This window comes from Sceloporus undulatus, chromosome 11 (genome assembly GCF_019175285.1).
Source record: "Sceloporus undulatus isolate JIND9_A2432 ecotype Alabama chromosome 11, SceUnd_v1.1, whole genome shotgun sequence".
Classification (NCBI taxonomy): domain Eukaryota; kingdom Metazoa; phylum Chordata; class Lepidosauria; order Squamata; family Phrynosomatidae; genus Sceloporus; species Sceloporus undulatus.
Genome location: NC_056532.1, coordinates 7,189,476 through 7,209,482, shown reverse-complemented (window position 1 = coordinate 7,209,482; position 20,007 = coordinate 7,189,476). Strand labels below are relative to the sequence as shown.

Below are 20,007 nucleotides of genomic sequence, written 5' to 3'. Positions count from 1 at the left end.
TTTGAATAGCACCCCTCCTTCTTAGACAACATTTTTGGGGCCCAAAGAGAACACTCCATTGGAATTAAAACAAAACTGGCCAAGGATGCCCAGCAAAGTTAGCAAACGTGGGATGCTTGGGTGGATGGGTCAGTAGTAAGTCTCCTTCTCTACCCAGCCGCCTGGATGCTTACGGAGGATGAACTTTCGGATTTCGTCGTAGATGAAAATCAGCAGGCTGAACGGGAAGGCGCAAAACCACCACAGGACCCGGAGCGGATACATGCGCAGAGCAACCTCCATGCCGGGACAGTATGAGAGGAAGGCGGCCAAGGTTGTCTCCTCGATGAGGCCGAAGATGAGAATCCTGTTCCTCATGCCCTGGTGGTAGAGGGAAAGCTTCCGGGTCTTGCAGATGATCAGATCCGCCCATTGGACCACCACAATGCTGATGAAGAAGGCCGTGTGGCAGGTGAATTCGATCACCTTGCGCTGCTCGTAGGTCCACTGCTGACCGTAGCTGTCCTCCAGGTCGTTCTTGGAGCGGTTGTCCCAATCCAGGCGGATCCCCAGCAAGAAGAGGGGCAGGAATCCATTTTCAGCCATGATCACGAAGTAAGTGAAGAAGCCAGCCAGGGCTTGCATCATGCCAATCTGCCCGTAGGCCATGCCGATGAGCCGCTCGTTGACCAGCTTGTCCGTCCTGGGGTTGCGCGGCTTCCTCTTCATGATATCGCTCTCCGCCTTCTCATAGGCCAGGGAGATGGCGGGCACCATGTCCGTCCCCAGGTCGATGCACAGGATGGTGATGGTGCCCAAGGGCAGCGGGATGCTGAAGATGATAAAGAGCAGGAAAGGAGAGATCTCCGGGATGTTGCTAGTCAAGGTGTAGGCAATGGACTTCTTGAGGTTGTCGAAGATCAGCCGTCCTTCCTCCACGCCCGTCACGATGGAGGCAAAGTTGTCATCAAGTAAGATCATGTCGGCGGCTTGCTTGGAGACATCTGAGCCGGCGATGCCCATAGCGATGCCAATGTCGGCCTTCTTGAGCGCGGGGGAATCGTTTACCCCATCGCCCGTCACAGCCACTATGGCTCCCTGACGCTGGCACCCTTCCACGATAATGAGTTTCTGTTGTGGGGAGGTGCGGGCGAAGACAATCTCGGCGTGGTTCCTCAGGATCTCGTCCAGATGCTCGGAGCTCATCTCCTTGAGTTCGGAACCATGAATGACGCAAGCCTTGGCTTCTCTTGGGTCCACCTCGCTGACGGGGATACCAAGCCGCAATGCGATATCCTCTACTGTCTCGGACCCCTCGGAGATGATGCCCACTCCCTTGGCAATGGCTTTGGCAGTGATTGGGTGGTCCCCGGTAACCATGATCACCTTGATCCCGGCACTCCGACATTTCCCGACAGCATCCGGCACGGCAGCACGAGGCGGGTCGATCAGGGAAATTAGACCCACGAAGCAGAGTTTACTGATGGGAAAGTTGACTTTCTCTGTGTCAAACTTGAAATTTCGGGGGAATTGCCGCTCAGGGAGGTACAAGTGGCAGAAGCCCAGCACCCTCTCGCCTAGCCCTCCCAGCTCATCATAAGCTCTCTGATAGGCTTCCTGCATCTTCTTGTCCAGGTTGACTTCCTTCCCTTGCATCAAGATGGTGGAGCAGAGATCGAGGATCCTTTCCGGTGCCCCTTTCATCACCAGGATGTGGCCTTTGGGTTTATCTTCGGCTTCGTGGATGGAGAGCTGGTACTTGTTGGTGGAGTTGAAGGGAATCTCTGCCACTTTGGGGTTCTTCTCTCGCATGGTTACCACGGACCCACAGGATAACTCGACACATTTGAGGAGTGCAGACTCGGAAGCATCCCCCGTGGTGTCCCTCTTTGTAATGGGCATGTCCTCCTGCCCAGCTTTGAAGTCTGCCCTGTTACACAGCGCAGCGATGCGAGTGAGGGCTACCCAAGTGGGCGAGCGCTTCTCCATCACCATTGTCCCAGCTTGCTCTTCAGAGGTGTCAGCGGCATGGATCTGGTTGTCAAACCACATGTGGGCGACAGTCATGCGGTTCTGGGTCAGGGTGCCCGTTTTGTCGGAGCAGATAGTGGAGGTGGAGCCCAGCGTCTCCACGGCCTCCAAGTTCTTCACCAGGCAGTTCTTGCGTGCCATGCGTTTGGCCGTGAGGGTCAGGCAGACAGTGACGGTGGCCAGGAGCCCTTCGGGGACGTTAGCCACGATTATGCCGATCAAGAAGACGATAGCTTCCAGCCAGTGGTAACCGAGAAGAAGGGCCAAGATGAAGAAGGTCACGCCGAGGAAGACAGCAACGCTAGTGATGATGTGGATGAAGTGCTCAATCTCCCGGGCAATGGGGGTGGCACCCTCCTCCAGGCCGGATGCCAAGGAGGCAATGCGTCCCATCACCGTACGGTCTCCCGTTAAGATGACGACACCTCGGGCCGTTCCTTCCACGCAGTTGGTTGAGAAGAAGCAAATATTGCGCGTCTCCAGCGGGTTCTCGTTGGTGAAATCCGCGGAGCGGGACTGCGGCTCCGACTCCCCGGTGAGGGAGGAGTTGTCCACCTTGCAGCCGCTGGCCGAGATGATCCGTAAATCGGCGGGGATCCGGTCCCCCCCTTTCACCTCCACCAAGTCCCCTGCCACCACTTTCTCGACATTGATCTGCATCTTCTTGCCGTCCCGGATGACCAGGGCTTGTTGCGGGACCATGTGCTTGAAGGACTCCATGATCTTGGAGCTTTTGGCTTCCTGGTAGTAGGAGAAGCAGCCCGTCACCACCACCACCCCGGACAACACGATGCCCAGGTAGAGATTGTCTTTGAGGGCCTCTTCCCCAAGTAGCTCCTCGATGGTGTAGGCCAAGAAGCAGAGGATTGCCCCGATCCACAGCAGGATAGAGAAGCCCCCAAAGAGCTGGCGGCAGAATTTCACCCACTCTGGCGTGGTCGGGGGAGGCGTCAGGGCGTTGGGGCCGTCCCGGGCCAAAATGGCCTCCGCATCGGCTTTGGTGAGACCCGTCGTCAAGTCCACCTTGTACTTCGCGGATATCTCTTCCAGCGAGAGCTTGTGGTCATTGATGTACACTTCCTTCTTCAGGTCTTCTATGTCCTCCCCGGGTTTATCGGCGATTTTCTTGAAACAGCAGGGGGGCAAAGCCGTTGGAGAAGAGGGAGGGTTTCTTGCCCCCCATGGCGGCAATGGGGCACCTTCCCTCAGCCCTTTCTCCTCAGGGTTTACTTCTTGGTGGTATCTGCTGTGGCTTTGGGGGGCAAAGGGTGTAGGATGAGGAGGTGAGGGATGGGTGGTTTGGGGAAAGAGGTACCAGGAGAAGGAGGGGAAGGGGAGAAGGACCCCCCAAAGAGCCCCCCAAAGATCCCCCCCCCCCCCCCAAGTTCAGGAAAAGGTGCACACAAGCCAGATCAAGGTCTCCCTTAAGAGACCCAAACCGACCCGCTTCCTAGAAGGAATGAGAAGCCAGAGTCCTAGCAACCGACCAAGCTTTGGTCTCCTAGCAACCCAGACCCACCTCTTTTAGTGATGTCATGCCTCCTAGCAACCAACTGGGGATCCCTGCCCTAGCAACGGAGTCCCCCCCCCCCTTTTCCATGCTTAATGCCCTATTGACAACAAAGTTGATTTTTCATGTGAATTGCAAGAGGCTCATAGTTGAGTGATGGGGGACCTCTTTTGCATACAAAAGGTTCCGAGTTCAGGTCTCAGCATCCAAAGGCCGAGTGGAGAAAGGTCCTTTGCCTGAAACCCTGGAGGGCTGCTGATAGTCTGTGTAGACGGGACTTGGCTAGATGTAGAATAATAGCCCAACTTTGTATAAGGCACATTAGCTTTAAAATCCAACTGTGACGATGAACCATGAGGACTTGAACCTTCCTTTGCCTTCGTTCATTAGTTAAGCCCCGGCAGAGGGCCTGAGACCCAGAGTGCATCTGCACTGTAGAAATAATGTAGTTTGATACCACTTTAACTCCCATGGCTCCTTCTAAGGCAGCCGAAGTGATGTATATTTAAAAATAGGATGTAAAATGCTTATACAGTCAGCCTTCCACGTTTGCGGCTTTGATTATTCAAGGATCTGGTTCATATGTTCGCTCTAGGAATATCTAGTTCCTCCAACGCAACTCTGTGGTCAGAAGTCATGCTGGAGGACTTGGTGGTTGCTAGAGGGAAGACCTCTCTAGGCATTTGTAGGTCCTCCAGCACAATTCTATGATCAACGTCTGGCAGATGTCGATCATAGAGTTGCGCTGGAGGACCTAGAGATTCCCAGAAAGGTGTTGTCACAGGTTTAAAAATACCAGTTTTTATTTTATAGTTTGTGGTTTTCCCACTTTCACGGGGGCCCTGCGCCCCTGACCCTAGTGAATGTGGAGGGTAAACCACACAAAAACCCTATACAACTAGACGACGCACAACAACGAGTCACTAAAGAGTCACAGAAAATAAAATGCAGACATAAAAGCTGTACGGAAAAGAGGTTTGTTTCCTTTCTTCCTCCTCTATTGTTCCGAAAGCTTGGGGTTTCGAAAGCTTGCAACGTGTTGTAATGTGCATTTCGGTTGGCCCAGTAAAAGGTATGGCTGTCTTGGTGGATTTGGGATGATGCTATACTTTGCCAGTCAATTTCTGTGGGTCAAAAGAGTCTTTCTTTCCAGGGAGCTATCCCTGGTGCTGGATTTAGCTTTTATGCAGATGGATTGTTCATCCTTCTGGTTGCAGTTCTTCATGAATCTTGGATCTCTTTTGCGGAGAGACAAATTGTCTTTTTCCCAGTCTGTAAATCCTCACCGCCAGCCCTGCGGAGGAGGATCGAGGCCTTCCGCGCCCATTTTTGTATTCACTGCTTGAGTGGAAGCGCTTCTCTGTGTGTTAAACCCATTGACAAACCTCCATCGAGTCGCCCGAAAAGCAAAAAAGACCACAGAAAAATAGAGTTAAGTCTCCGTTTGTGTTGACGGAGTTTGTCAAGTGGTTCTCTATCTTCTATCGTAGATTCAGGGGCCATCCAAAATCCACAACATCCAAAATCCACAAACTTGTGGAGTCATTGTAAGGCCACAACTATGAAATGGCCACCTTAGCCTTTCTGTCTTGAATTCTCCCGAATCGTCTTCTGAAATCCTAAATGCTGGATTAGGATGGCCATGTTTCCTTCCCGAGAGGGTCCTCGTCTTTAACGCCTCTGTGCCAGTCCAAAAAGGCGACCGGATTCGAGAGAAATCGGCACAGATATAGGCTCTTTCAAGCCCGACTTGTAGGATGAGCCTCGTGGGAAAACGGCGAGAGATCTTTAAAGCTCCATTTGCATTTTTCTCGGAAACGTTTCGACCTTCCCGACGTTCGGAGATTGCGCTGCGCCGAAGTGATGTCGCGTTTCGCTTATTTTTTAATAACAAGGATTTTGGTTATCGCCGCCCCGATTCAAAAGCCGAACTCCGCTGAAGAACAATAATCGTTTTTTTAAAAAGCGGACGCAATTGTGCTGCCTTTTAAAGACGTTTCTTGGAAATGTAAGACGTCCCTCTCCCCCCTTGATCTCAATTCATTCCTGAGAGATGTTTCCCCCTTCTTCTCTCGGAGATAAATTTACAACCCACAGCTGTCTGGTTCTATATATGTAAGAAAGCAATAATACGTCTGTCCTTGAGATCGACCTGTTTCTTTCGGAGATAAGGGAGCCGATTAGTTTGGGATTTTATTTTTCTCGCTAGAGGTGGCTCTTTTTAAATGCATAAATGTCTAAGGAGCTGAGCTCTTTAGGAAGGAGAATATATATATGCAGTGATGCGAAAGAGTCTATTCTTGGTGGTTGAAGGACACTGAGCATCAGTTCTACCCTTTAAGGCTGTGGTGAGCACATTGCGGACCCTGGACCTTACTTTCTTGGCCACTAAATGGTGGGCAAGTCACACTCTCTCAGCCTTAGAGGATGGCCATGGCAAACCCCCTCTGAAGAAACTCCAATGATAGGTTTGCCTTGAGTCGGACATGACTTGAAGGCACGCAACGACGACAACGACAACAAATCCTTGCAATCGTTCTGTTTTTCAAAAGGTTTGATCCAATTTTCAGGCAACGTTTGTCCTCCAAGACCCCCTTATACCTAAAACTGTGTGAAAATATCCCGCAAACAGCTCAGAATGTCATATTATCCCTGCCTCTGTTTCCTTCTGCAGTCCCTCTTAAAATAGCAACTGTATCCCGTCTTCTTGCCGCCATTTTGAGAGGGACTGTAGAGGAAAGCGGAGTCCTTCTCTGGAGATCTTAAAATTCAGTATAGGGAAAGATGGCCTTTCGGATGGGATGAAGTTGCTTTGGGCAAGGTATGTGTTCACAAAGCCTACCCAGAATGTCCTGCAGGTTCATCCAGAGGCGCACCTTGGAGCGAGTTTGAAACAAGCGGCACACCCCTAGTAAAACCCACCGGTTTGGTCATTTATCCCCTACATTTGTTGCATTTTGTGCGTGGCATCCATGGTCTGGAGGGAGGATTCGGAAAGAGAAGCCGAGGAGGATTGACGTCGTTGTCCGTTCTCTCGGGAAGGTGTCAGCATTGCTTTCCAAGAACTTCTGGGACGGCTGCCACCGAAATTCAGCCAGAAAGGAATAAGTCCTTATAGGGGAAAATTTAAGGAGTGGGGCAAAAAGAGACAACGAAAAGGAAGGAAATATCTAAATTGTATATGCCTTTATGTTTCTGTACTGCTTCGTGGTGGAGCAAAGCCCTCTCTGAGCAGTTTACAACATGTAATTGGTTTTTTAAAAAGAAGACTTTGGCAGCTTGAAGGCCCAAACTACCTTGGGCCCTATGAGAAAGCTGAGATAATCAATCAATCAATCAATCAATCGAATGATTGATCAAATAAATACATAAGAGCAGTTCATCCCTCTCTTGGTTGTGACCAGAAGAAGGATGGTTTGGGGAGTCTGGAGGGTCCAAGGGCTGGAGAAACACACTTTGCCCCCTTGGCATAAATATTGGACAGATACACGCTATGGGCATCCTCCATTTTGAAGTAAGCCACCTTCTTTTGGCAGAGGGCTCTTCTTTCCCCATTCCTCTTGGAGGTGCAAGGCTCAAATGTGGACTCCACTCCTCTTATCTCTTTCCTTCCTTTGGTGAGGAGGTGGCTGTATTCCCCTTGCACTTGGGCTTCCTTGGCAGTGCGCGCCAGGGCACAGTAGTGGCGTTCGATTCCCGAAATGCTGAGGTTGCCAAGTCTTGATATCTAGCACCACCTTGAAGTGCTTGCCTGAACTGCAGCATCGACTCTCCCTCGCTGCGACCCATGCATCATGCCTCACTGACATTTTAGCTTAGGCTGCTGCAGGGTGTCAAACCTGGGGCCAGCCCTTGAAGACTATTGTTGTTCATAGAATCGTAGATTTGGAAAAGACCACAAGGGCAAGTCATTTGACTTACGGCAAACCTAAGGTAAACCTATTGTGGAGTTTTCTTGGCAAGATTTGTTCACTGGAGGTTTGCCATGGCCTTCCTCTGAGGCTGAGAGAGTGTGACTTCTTGCCCATAGACACTCAGTGGGTTTCATGGTTGAGCTGGGAATCGAACCCTGGTCTCCGGAGCCATAGTCCAACCCTCAAACCATTGCACCACGCTGACTGTCTTGAGCATGTTGTTAGTGTTGGATAAAAACTTTGCTGGTGCGTGTTGAACTGTGCGCTCTCTCTTCTTTTTTTTATGGTGTGGGATGATGGGAGTTGTAGTTCAGAGTGGGGTAAAGAAGACCTCATGCCCTGAGCTGCTGGAAAATTTCTAGCAGTCAGAATAGAGTAGTAAAGAACTGTTTTGGTGTGGAAGGTCCATATCACTTTCCCGGGGATGATGGATGATAGATCCATCTGGTTCCCCAACTTCAGAGACCCCCAGCTCCTGACTCTTCCCCTTTTCATGGCATCATCTAGTAGCCATATTGAAGGCTCAGTGGCCCATAGACTTGGCCCACAACCCAGGGGTTTCCCTTCCTCTAGACTAGACACACTGTATTGTACATAACCGTCCATCTACTGTATTCTGGTGAATCAGAAACCAAAGACTTGGGACTTAACTGTTCCTGCCCAATTTCAACCAGGAACGGTTGTTTTTGCAGCCAGGTTATCATTCATCTGGGAGAAGGTTGCGCCTATCGGAAACACTCGGCTGCTGTACGCTTTGGGTAAGCGAAGCCCGTAAACCACGGCGAAGGGAACCGACACTCTCCCGCCTCCCAAAGTCGGGAAGATTAGAAAGCAGGGATAAAAAAGGTGACCTTCTCTGGGAAATTGATGCTCTGGGCTTGGGCCATAAACCATCTTCCAGCTGACGCATGCTTTTTTCCAGCCGCCGGTTGAAGGACTGGAGGAAAAGGTTCTTAATGGGTTTTGGAAGGGAGGAATGAAGAGAGGGTTGCAACAAAACAAATGGAGGGAGTCAAAAAGAGGGAGGCCGAAGCCACCCCAAGAAAGGTGACGCTCATCCGTTCTGGGCTGTTACATGAATCTCTCATTGCGAGACGCGGGTTTTGCCAGCCCTGGAAGGATGGTTTGACAGAGCTAGGGATGAGACACAATCTCTTTCTCATAGGTTATCATGTACTTATATTTTCCTTATGTCAAAGGTTGCATTTATAAGCATATCCTGAATGGAGACTTGAAGCATTTTGTGGGACATGGGTTTTTAAACAGATACTGACTTCTTTTTCCCTTCTCTTCCTTTGCTGTCTTTTCTCACTCAGTGTTCATCATGGGATCCGGGCTTTTGGTCTACCCTTTCGGCCTTTCTTCCGAGGCGGTGAGGAGACGCTGCGAGGACGCCGGCATCTACTACGCGGGCGACTGCCAAATCGGTTGGGGGTACATGTTGGCGATCGTGGGCGTCATGCTCTCGGTCTTTCTGCCCTTCTTCGCAAAATACGCGCCCAAAGAGCAGGCCTCGCCGACTCCGATACCCACCATTTTATAGTATTTCCTCAGCGCTGCCTGAAGTGGATTGACTGCCGAGAATCCCTTCGCGGCCGTAAGGAATGAGAGCCGAGGAGTATCAGAATTGCTCCCCAGAGACCCAAAGCGCATCGGCGAGTCTTCCATGTACGCTTGAAAAACTCACCGCTCCCGATGGGCGGGAAATGTGCCGAGCGGCGAACGCACTGCCTGGAACGCGTCTCGTGGTTTGAAGGCCTCAAAAGGAAGGAAGGAAGAGAAAGAGCTCTGGATTTTATCCTCAAAAGATCTGTCTACCTCCCAATTTCTTTGTGTGTGTGTGTGTGTGTGTGTGTGTTTGTGTAGTCTCCAATCATCATCATCTTTTTTAAAACCTGGATTCACTTTTGTATCTCCGCGATTCGACGCCTGGACTTGTTTCGTAGCTTTTCGCCGGTGAGCGATGAGATTTTAAAACTACGGAAGGAGGCGTTTGCACATTTAGTTTTACAAAAGAAAGGGGTGTCTTCCTTTTTAACGCTTTCGTTTGTCCGATCCGTGCGCGCCATCCTTGAGCGCCATGCGCAGGGGGACCTTTTTCTACTGTCAAGTGTGTTGCTGTCATTTGAATTTAAATTTTTTGGTGCTTTTTGTGTCACAATACAGGTGACGCATTGTGACGCTTTGGTTCAATGTGTCAGGAGGCGCGTGGCAACGTTGTAGGTCTGGTTTTGTACCGTCGCGTGGGACGAACGTGGGCCATGGAGGTATCTTGAGCCCTTTCGCCAACTAGCCATGCTCTCAATGGCCGCTAGCATGCGCCAACCCAGAATGCTCCTCCTTCTCCTTCCACACTTAGGATGCGCGAAGCTGGGCCATCTTTCAGTTGCCATTCAGAGCCCCATTGGATCAATCACTGGTCCCCAACATCCGCTAGTCCCAATGGGAGATATTAATTTGCCTCCTCCCCAATTCAGGTTCTCCTTCCTGGTATAAAGATCCATTCTTGCATAGCATCCTTATGACATTAGGAGAAAATGGTTGTGGTTACTTCTTATCATTCTCTCGATAACCCGCAAAGAGGATTGCAAAGGGGGAAAGAGCCATTTGTGGAGTTAGAGATCAATGGCATGACCAACCTGTATAGTGCAAGAGGTCTATGGCTCTCTGTGGTGGATCCCAGTAGGGACAGAGTTGGACTATATGGCCTTTGGGGTCCCTTTAGACGCTATGACTTTGTCGGGTGGGTCTCAGTAGCGGCTGGGGACCCTTGGAGGTCCCTTTGAATCCTGTGGACTTGTGTTCTTCAAACTCTATGGCAGTGATGGTGAACCTTTTGGAGGCCGAGTGCCCAAACTGCAACCCAAAACCCACTTGTTTATTGCAAAGTGCCATGTCCCTCTGGCTTTCTAGTAACAAACTCTGGTAAACTCTGTGCTGGGACGATGGCACATGTGCCCACAGAGAGGGCTCTGAGTGCCACCTCTGGCACGCGTGCCATAAGTTCGCCATCACTGCTCTATGGTTTTATGGGCTGGCTTCCTATAGGGATGGGATTGGACTAGATCAGTGATTCCCAAACTTTGGTCCTCCAGGTGTTTTGGACTTCAGCTCCCGGAAGCCCAATGGTCAGCAATGCTGGGAGCTGAAGTCCAGAACATCTGGAAGACCCGAGTTTGGGAAGCGCTGGACTAGATGAAGGAAGAACTCGGGTCGGTAAGAGCTGCCACAACACAATTTGCCTTAAACCGAGCAGAAAAAGCAATTTGGTCCTCAATGGCCGCATCCCATCTTTTGCGTGTGTGTCATTGAAAAGACATCCGTCTGGCGTTCAGTAACTTCAAGCCCTTTAAGCAGGATTTATTTATTGGGTTATTTATTTTGTTCTTCCATATCCTGCCTTTCTCCCAATAAGGGGACTCAAGGCGGATTAAGATTAGGGTTTCCGGTTTCCGGGAACTAAGGGGAGCGACTGCTTGGCCAGTTTCCCCAAACGCTGCCTCTTCAGACATTTCAACGAGGGATGGATGAATGCGTCCATTTCATCCTCATCCGTTTTCTCACTCTTCCGACTTTAGTTTCAGGGCTGAGAAGATGTTCCACGCTTAAATTTGGCTCCTTCCATCCACCGAAGGGGGAGAAAACAAATTGTAGGCAAAGTCACAACCAGCCTTATGCGCGTTTCTCCCCATTTGTGCCTTTCTCAGGTACGGTTTTGCCTCGTATATGCAATTTCGACAAGTGGTTTTCCTCTTCTTAATGCCTTTCCGCACATGGTTTTTTGGTGCGGAGATCTCGGTTTTTAGCAACCGTTGGTAATGTAGATATGGATAGGCGTAATGTGACCTTTAAAGTCAAAGATAAAAGTACTGTACCTTTGGGGGGGGATCCAGATTTGCAAAACTGTTGTACATTATCGAATCTAGAGCCTGCAAAGTCATATTAAGACACTATGAGAAATCCCTTTAAAACAATAATTAAGACTGCGTTGTGAATAATAAGTCCTTTCTTTTTGAAACCATCGATTCAGGTTCAAGTTTTATTCAAAAGCTATATATATATATATATATATATATATAATATATATAAATTTTATGTGTAACTGAAAGTTGTATTTTCCATGGCTGTGGTTTCTGTATTTTTGTCAAAGTGGGTCCTTTTTTTAGACTATCCTTTGTATTTGACTTTGTCGAAGGAAATATGCTTCCCATGATTTCCAAGTGTGGATTTTATGACTTGCCAACACTGTATTATAATAAAGCGGTTCGTGCTGTCGATGGCGTTTGCTTTCGCGTTTGGCGCCGTTTGGCGAAAGCGTTGCCTTCGCGGAGGAGAAAACAGAGAAGGGGAAGAGATGGCCAAACGTGGCTAGTGCGGATTTGGGAAGCCTGGTTTCAGGTGAGTTTCTTTTACCTCTTGGGTTTGCAAAGTAATACTCGGTGGTAGGTTTTGGTATCCTGAGATCTGTAGTTTTACAAGGTCTTTCATCTTCTCTGCCAAGGAGTGCTGGTGCCTCACCAAACTACCAATCCCAGCATTCTGTAGGATGGATCCACAGCGGTTAAAATGGTGTCAAACTGCATTATTTCTACAGAGTAGATACTCCCAGTGATATTTTCCTTAAGCCCCTATATTTTTTTGCATCGCAGAGAAGGAGAGAATGGAAAGAGTTCATACCTGGGACTCTTCTGTTTGCTCCATTCCTTTGCTCACCTTTCCACCCCTTTTCTCTGGATTTCTAAATGCTCCGCTGACGTTTTTAGTGACTGCGGTGCTAGAAATTTGGGAGCCTGGTTAGTCCCAAAGCCTAGTTAGTCTTGGCTTTGGCGCGTCTGGTTCCGTTCCGTTTAAAATGAGTGTTGACTCTGATTAAATTCACAATTAAAACCCTTTCGTAGAGCATTTGCGGAACGAAATACGTGGCTAATATTTTCGATCTTTTTCCCCTTAAGTCGCTCACTAGAGAGTAATTTCTTAGAGGACGCACTGAATAAGTGGAGAGGGGATTGTTTGGAATTGGCGATTGATTTTGCGATCGCGTCTAATCCATTTGAGAGAGTCGCGTAATTAGTTATTTGATTTGAACCAAGTGGCGGCAGGCGTTCGAAATGCGGGGAAATGGCTTCAAGTTCCACTCTTCAGCAATAACTGGCGCAAGGGACCAATCTAGCAGTTGCGTTTTTCTTTAAAGATTGCCAAGAAATCACTTTGGGTATGCTTTGCATTTTGTTCTTGGGGATATTCCTTCTCCTTGGGGTTGCGTTTTCAGCAGCTTTGTGCCTCTGTTTCTTCCCAATGTCTCCAAAAAGACTAGGGTTTTCTGGAGGTCTCAGAAACAGGGATATAGCCTCTGTTTCCAAAAGCTGGTCTTCAAGATGTTTTGGACTTCGGCTCCCATGATTCCAGAATGCTGGCCCAGATAGCTGGGGCTTCTTGGAGCTGAAGTCCAAAAGGACCAAGGTTTGGGAAACACTGCTCTAAAGCTTTGGAAGAGTTGTGTTCATGAGCCAGCTTGGAAAAGTCACTTTCCTGGACCTGCAGTCCACAGAATCCCCCAATAATCTTTATCTGAGGCCTCAAAACAAACAGAGTATGTCCTCATCCTAATCGGTTGCGGTCATTTCAATTGATGGAAAAAATATTAAACTCCCTGTATTGAAACTGTAATGGAAACTAGTTTATTTTCAGAAAGCACAGAACAAGGACAATAGCGGCACTAGAACCGTAGAAGCCTTACAGACATTTCACTTGAACGCTCCCCGAGGCACAGAGAGGGATGAGCCTTTCTCCTTTGTCAGACCGGCAACGTAACGTGCCTAAACTTCGTTGCTCGTTTTTACGTACTTGCCCATTTCGAGGTCGGCGACCCTGACGAAATCCTGGAACGTTTGCTCTTCGTTTGCGGTGGCGGGCCGCACCGAGACGCACCGGAAGACCTTCCTTTTGGCGTCGTAGTTCCCCATGCAGCGGTGGACCCGGCCTCGGATCAATCTCGGTAGGTCCCGATCCTGTGGTTGAAGAAAAAAGGGGGGGAAATGTTACTTCCTTCCATTTCCTTACCCTTTGGTTTAGCATTGTAGCATTGAACAACATTGGATGAACACAGGCTGATCGGTTGGATCTCATTAGGACACTATACCCAACTAGTTAGCCAAAGGTATACAGGGGAGGGCTATATGGGCACATGCTGATTCCATACTTTTAAATATATATACATTATAATACAAATGGGAACTTTTCCAGCATGCCTGAATAAATGTGGGGAAATGCTATACTTACAATTTCATAGAAGGCACACGGCACGCTCTCTTTCCCATCTCTCAAAAGGAAAGTCTTGGCACCATAAGGCCCAGGGGTAACCGCAGAATCCAGCACACCTGCACATGGGGCAGAAAGATGCGACACGGTGCTAAACACATTTTCTTAAGGGATTTGGGGGCTCAGTATTTTGCAAAGCTCTGCTTGGTTGGCTTTTAAAGATGGCACAATCTAATCTAGTATGGCTGGTAGGGATACAGGGAACTGCTAAGAACGGTCAAGTTGGGTGCTTTGACGTCCAGTTTTGATATTGGGACTTCCTTCCATTCCCTCTCGAATGCAGCCCTCCAATGCGCCACTAGTTTCCCCGCCCTTTGGAGCATACAAACTACAAAGCCCAGCATTCCATGTGATGGAGCCATGGCAATTAAAGTGGAATCAAAGCACTTTTAACAGTGTAGTGTGGCTATACCTTTGGTCGGTGAGCCGAGATGAATATACCCCAAACACTATCAATATACCCCAAACACTGCATTCTCCATCACGGCAAAGTCAGGTTCTGTTTAGTGTTGTATTTCAGCCAATAGCAAGCTACACGCTTCAAAGAAATTAACTCTCTGGGCGAAAGGACAATAGCAGCTCTTCCCTCTTATTTGGCTCCTGAATCCCACGTTTGGAGATAAAATTATGGCACATGCTTAATTGTCATGGTTGCTAATGCAGCTCATTTGTCTAATCTGCTTTGAAAGCCTTCTAAGCTAGCAGCCGTCGGCCACAAGGAGAAAGGAGAAGAGCATGCCTTTTCCACAGGTGAGTGTCACAAGTATGGCTGCCCACCAAATATGTAATGACCGTCCTAAATCACGTTGGTCCTCCGAGGATGTCTTCTTACTAGGCTGTTCCAGAGTGGATTTTACAAAGACAAGGTTCATCTGACGTGGTTTTATTAGGACTGGTTCTGTTTCTCCCACATTCATATTTACAACACAGACACACACTTAGGAACATGCTTAGGACCAGGTATGGAAAACAAATGTAAGTCAAAGTAGATGCGTTCAAAATCTGAAATCCGCTTCTGCTCATTAAAAAGCTTTTCCCACCATGAAGGCCAGTGCAGCGTAGTGATTTGAGCACTGGAGTAGGGTTTGAGTACTGGAGTAGGACTCTAGAAGATGATGGTTCGAATCCCCGCTCGGCCATGGAATCCCTTGTGCAAACCACACTCTCTCTAAGGTAGACAGTTGTGAATTTGGTCAATTCCTAATTGCAATTCAGTGCTCCTCTATTGTGGGCTTCTACCCAGAACTGCCACTTACTCAGAGTGCAGAGAGCGTTGCCAGAGATGCCATAGGCGTCCATTGTCTTTCCTGCGGGAAAGAGCACCACTATTCTTCTATGTGCGACAACGGCGGCACAAACAGAAACGCAACTGTACGTACCCAAAACCTCAAACAACAATGGGGTTTTGTCAGCATACTGGCTCCAGTGTTTCATACTTTCGATGACGGCGGAGAGGATTCTGAGGGAATAATCTTTCTCTTTCAGTCTGGCGGCATGCGCTGGCCCTTTCTGTCGGAAGGAGGCAGATGAAAAAGATGGAAAAGACCGTTTAGATTCAGGTGAGTGCACACTTAGCTATGTGAATTCTTTGTTTTTTCCACACTGTACTTGTTGTTCTACTATGCCGTACCTTGTTTTTGTAATACCCGGGGATGGATATACAACGGAGTCTCAGCTTTGCGCTCTGAAGTGAGCCGAGTCACATTGTGAGTTCAGCATCCTTAGGATACGCAAGGCCCAGAAAGGACAAAATGTAGATGTGCATATAAGTTTTACCTGGATCATTTTGTCATCTGGAGTCGGATTGTCTGTTTCCTCGTGAGCCTTCGGTTGGCAAGGGTTGCGCTGAAATGAATACGGCATGCTCTGCGGCTGTGGTCCTCTCAGCATGGCGGACGTGGAGGACTTGCTTTTCTCCATCGCTCCTGCCCTGTTGCCACTCTGTTGTGATGCTTGTCGGTTACCAGCAAGTTTCACTTGCGTCGGTCCGCTCCCCTTCCAGTTCTCATATTGTGAACTCTGTCTGTTTCCTGTTCCTCTTCCGAAAGCCGAAGAGTCGTTTCTTTTCCAAGTGTTGGCATTGAAGTCATTGTCCTCCACTCTGCATCAAAATAGTTCATAGGGCTTGATCATCTATAACTCAAAATCTACACACAGACACACTATCTAAAGTACATCTATCTAACGTTGAGAGGTGTACATGCCAAATGTCCACTGGTTTTCTGGAAGCTGAAAGGCACTGAATCCCATACCTCCCTCCAACATTTCATTGATCAAACTCAGGACAACAAAGGATCCATGTTTCACCAAAGGTAGGATCTCAGAGAAGTAAGCATTCACGCTGCCTCTTTTTTGTTGCAATGCAAACAGTACATAGACCTCACTTGTAGCAGACACATATTTTGGGATGTCCTACCAACCCTCCAGGTGTTCAGCTCTCCTCCAGTCGGTGGCACAGATAGTGGCCTTTGACGGATTTCATGTCTTAAGAGAAGGCAGAAGAGGAGGAGGATTTGGTTTCAGAGGTTATCATTATACAATGGAGAAGAAGAGGAGCTTGGACAATCATAGCTGTCCCATGTAGATAAATTTATCTACAAATAACAAAAACACCATGTTTTTATACCTGAGAGGTCACCCTCTAGGATCTCTAGGTCCTCCAGTGTGACTCGGTGGTCAACGTCCAAAAGACACTGACTCATAGAACTGCTGGAGGAGCTACAAGACCTAGTAGAGTTTCCTCTCTAGGAATCTCTAGACCTCCCAGGGCAACTCTGTGGTCAACGTCCTGAAAGACACTGACCAAGAACGTGCGTGGAGGAGCTACAAAGACCTAGTAGAGCCTCTCTCAGGAATCTCTAGGTCCTCCAGGGCAACTCTGTGGCAACGTCCGACAGACACTGACCATAGAACTGCATGGAGGAGCTACAAAGGCCTAGTAGAGTGTCCTTTAGGATCTCTAGGTCCTCCAGGCAACTCTGTGGTCAACGTCCGACAGACACTGACCATAGAACTGCAATGGAGAGCTACAAAGGCTAGTAAGTGACCTCTCTAGGAATCTCTAGATCCTCCAGGGCACTCTGTGGTCAACGTCCGACAGACACTGACCATAGAACTGCATGGAGGAGCTACAAAGGCCTAGTAAGTGTCCTCTCTAGGAATCTCTAGTCCTCCAGGCAACTCTGTGGTCAACTCCGACAGACACTGAACCAAGACTGCAGATGGAGGAGCTACAAAGGCTAGTAGATGTCCTCTCTAGGAATCTCTAGGTCCTCCAGGGCAACTCTGTGGTCAACGTCCGACAGACACGACCATAGAACTGCAGTGGAGGAGCTACAAAGGCCTAGTAGAGTGTCCTCCTCAGGAATCTCTAGGTCCTCCAGGGCAACTCTGTGGTCAACGTCCGACAGACACGACCATAGAACTGCATGGAGGAGCTACAAAGGCCTAGTAGAAGTGTACCCTCTAGGAACTCTAGGTCCTCCAGGCAACTCTGTGGTCAACGTCCGACAGACACTGACCATAGAACTGCAGTGGAGGAGCTACAAAGGCCTAGTAGAGTGCCTCTCTAGGAATCTCTAGTCCTCCAGGGCAACTCTGTGTCAACGTCCGACAGACACTGACCATAGAACTGCATGGAGGAGCTACAAAGGCCTAGTAAGAGTGACCTCTCTAGGAATCTCTAGGTCCTCCAGGGCAACTCTGTGGCAACGTCCGACAGACACTGACCATAGAACTGCAATGGAGGAGCTACAAAGGCCTAGTAGAGTGTACTCTCTCTAGGAACTCTAGGTCTCCAGGCAACTCTGTGGTCAACGTCCGACAGACACTGACCATAGAACTGCAATGGAGGAGCTACAAAGGCCTAGTAAGTGATCCTCTCAGGAATCTCTAGATTCTCCAGGGCAACTCTGTGGTCAACGTCCGACAGACACTGACCTAGAACTGCAATGGGAGGAGCTACAAAGGCCTAGTAGAGTGCCTCTCTAGGAATCTCAGGTCCTCCAGTGGCAACTCGTGGTCAACGTCCCGACAGACACTGACCATAGAGAATTGCGCTGGAGGAGCTACAAATGCCTAGTAAGGATTCTCTCTAGGAATCCCTAGGTCTTTCATGACCACAGAGTTGCACTGGCAGAGAACCTAGAGAGAACATATTAATCAGATCTTAATAATCAAATCTGCAAAATCAAATCTGCAAATATGGGAGGAATGAATGTATTTTGTTTTTAGTCCCCCCCCCCTTACAACCCAATGCCTGTTGTTTCTGTGACTGAGTCGGTTCAAGCGTTGTTGTTTCCCATCCACAATCTTTAAAAGTCAAACAAACAAAGGAACTGTTAGTTAACATCAAGTTTTTTTGCCATCTTTTGCAATCTGGCATGATCCCTTCCAACTCTAGATCTCTTATTGCAGTCTTCTAAGGCTTAAAGGCAGCGCAGTCGCCTAAGTCTTTTTCGCAATTTTGTTCCTGTGACATTTTAAACAACATTTTGGTAAACGCTGTCGCTTTAGCAGATGCAAGAGTCTATACGTTCACTGTTCACAAGAAGGTATGGACCAAGAACATATCTTCAGCGTTCGGAAGCCGGAACGATATTGCTTCTGAACATGGCAATAGCCCATCTAGACTGCGCTCTTCCATGTAATGGTTTATAAGCTATGTCAGTATAATGTATTGTTTCCTATTCTGGGTAAGCAGAATGCATGCTACAAAAAGCTGGGTAAGCATATAATATATATATATATATATATATAAAATATGGTCACGCTATTAGACATTACCATTTTTCGACGACAGCATTTTAAAAGCATACGCGGTTGAAAGGTGGAGTTCCCCCGCTAAGTCCGTTTCCCCACCCCACCCTTTGACCAGAATTAAAGGATTAATTATTGTTATATCATTACGATAATTAATCCGGCAGAATTCTGCATAGTAGCCTTTTCAAGCATATAAGAAATGACAGATATCTCTTGTGTGGCGCACTAGAAATGTTCTTTCCAGTAACCAGCCCATGGGGCCTCGGATGTCAACCGAAAGAGAAAGAGCAGAGTTCTTCGGAGTTGGCGTCGAAATGCCAACCTTCTCCTTAATTCAATAAGACAAGAAAGTAAGCCTGCTACTACGGGCAATTTTTTTATCCGTCGAGATAATTTTACCATGATTGGCATTCAATGACTTCCAGAAATGCGCGGTGCAATAGGTAGAAAAGAGCGTGCGGTTTTTAATGTATGTGTTCCAGCAAAAGGACTATAGGCAGGTAAGGCTGGATGAAGAAACTACCCAATGTTTGCATCTGTTTACCTGCGAGCATGGAAGAAAAATCAAAATTATCGGCTGTGCTGTTGGCACTTGGATCATTTTTAAGAGGGTTCGAAGTGAGCGGCTGCCTGGTCCTCTTCCTCTGGTTGAACAACGGAACGGGAAGACAGCCTAAAATTGGAAATTGTGACATAACGGAGAGTTAATAAACTGGTAAACCTTTAGTAGTACCTACACATGCATCCTTAGTCTGCAAATCCACTGTAAAGGTGACATTTCTGAGCAGGGATGGCTGAAAGCCGCCACGTCCGAATCCATGTTTAAGTCAAAACAGGTCCAGCATCTAAGGTTGCTTCCGCACTGCAGAAATAATCCAGTGTGGCACCGCTTTAACCGCCATATCTCAACGCTAGGGAATTCTGGACATTGTAGTTTTGCAAGGTATTTTAACCTTCCCTGTTGTGCCGCAACGAATTGCAGATCCTAGGATTCCTGTAGGATGGAGCCATGACCGTTAAAGCGGCGTTGCGCAAACAAAGGCATGTTTAGGAGAATGAGGCTGGACTGGATGGCCCTTGCAGTCTCTTCCAACTCTATGATTCTATGATTAATTGGTTTATTAATGGATCTCCAACAATATCCAGAAAAGACTGGACCCTGCCTTGAACTCTTTGTTTTACACTGCTATTTCATTGAGTAATTCCAGTATGTATGTATGTCTATATATATATATGAAAGTAAAGCAAATATTCTAAACAATAAGTGAGCCTGGAGTCGTTTTATAAATCTATATCCAATAAATCTATATTATTATTATTCCTAATGACCCATCATGATGAATTTGTTGGAAAACTTAATAATTTCCAAATTCCATGCCAATGCAATATTAATTCCGTACCAATGCAATACTGATCCTTTGGAAAGGAAATATATAAATGAAAAATTATTATTATTATTATTATTATTATTATTATTATTATTATTATTATTAT

At 47.8% G+C, this 20,007-nt stretch overlaps 5 protein-coding genes across 5 annotated transcripts in view; 3 read left to right on the top strand and 2 right to left on the bottom strand.

The window, feature by feature from the left end:
* TMEM211 (transmembrane protein 211) overlaps positions 1 to 10,358 on the top strand; it is a 39,733-nt gene extending 29,375 nt beyond the window's left edge. Inside the window, exon 3 of the mRNA XM_042442387.1 lies at positions 8,751 to 10,358. Coding sequence (XP_042298321.1) covers positions 8,751 to 8,977 — 227 coding nt within the window. The 3' untranslated portion in view covers positions 8,978 to 10,358. The remainder of the gene's footprint in view (positions 1 to 8,750) is intronic.
* The window catches only part of SHPK (sedoheptulokinase), a 938,822-nt gene that overhangs the window by 792,881 nt on the left and 125,934 nt on the right, over positions 1 to 20,007 (top strand). The gene's annotated exons all lie outside the window — the stretch shown is intronic.
* On the bottom strand, positions 23 to 3,313 carry LOC121916840 (sodium/potassium-transporting ATPase subunit alpha-2-like). Its single transcript, XM_042442353.1, has one exon. It carries the CDS (start codon positions 2,728 to 2,730, stop codon positions 130 to 132), a length of 2,601 nt encoding a protein of 866 aa, XP_042298287.1. The 5' UTR covers positions 2,731 to 3,313; the 3' UTR covers positions 23 to 129.
* SPATA22 (spermatogenesis associated 22) overlaps positions 13,251 to 20,007 on the bottom strand; it is a 9,092-nt gene continuing 2,335 nt past the window's right edge. Inside the window, exons 3-9 of the mRNA XM_042442599.1 lie at positions 19,058 to 19,186; positions 18,001 to 18,063; positions 16,209 to 16,236; positions 15,529 to 15,853; positions 15,132 to 15,261; positions 13,714 to 13,811; positions 13,251 to 13,442 (exon numbers count right to left, since the gene is read on the bottom strand). Coding sequence (XP_042298533.1) covers positions 13,251 to 13,442; positions 13,714 to 13,811; positions 15,132 to 15,261; positions 15,529 to 15,853; positions 16,209 to 16,236; positions 18,001 to 18,063; positions 19,058 to 19,186 — 965 coding nt within the window. The remainder of the gene's footprint in view (positions 13,443 to 13,713; positions 13,812 to 15,131; positions 15,262 to 15,528; positions 15,854 to 16,208; positions 16,237 to 18,000; positions 18,064 to 19,057; positions 19,187 to 20,007) is intronic.
* ASPA (aspartoacylase) overlaps positions 13,314 to 20,007 on the top strand; it is an 18,836-nt gene continuing 12,142 nt past the window's right edge. The window contains exons 1-2 of the mRNA XM_042442380.1: positions 13,314 to 13,429; positions 15,238 to 15,311. The gene's annotated coding sequence lies outside the window, so the exon portion shown is untranslated. The remainder of the gene's footprint in view (positions 13,430 to 15,237; positions 15,312 to 20,007) is intronic.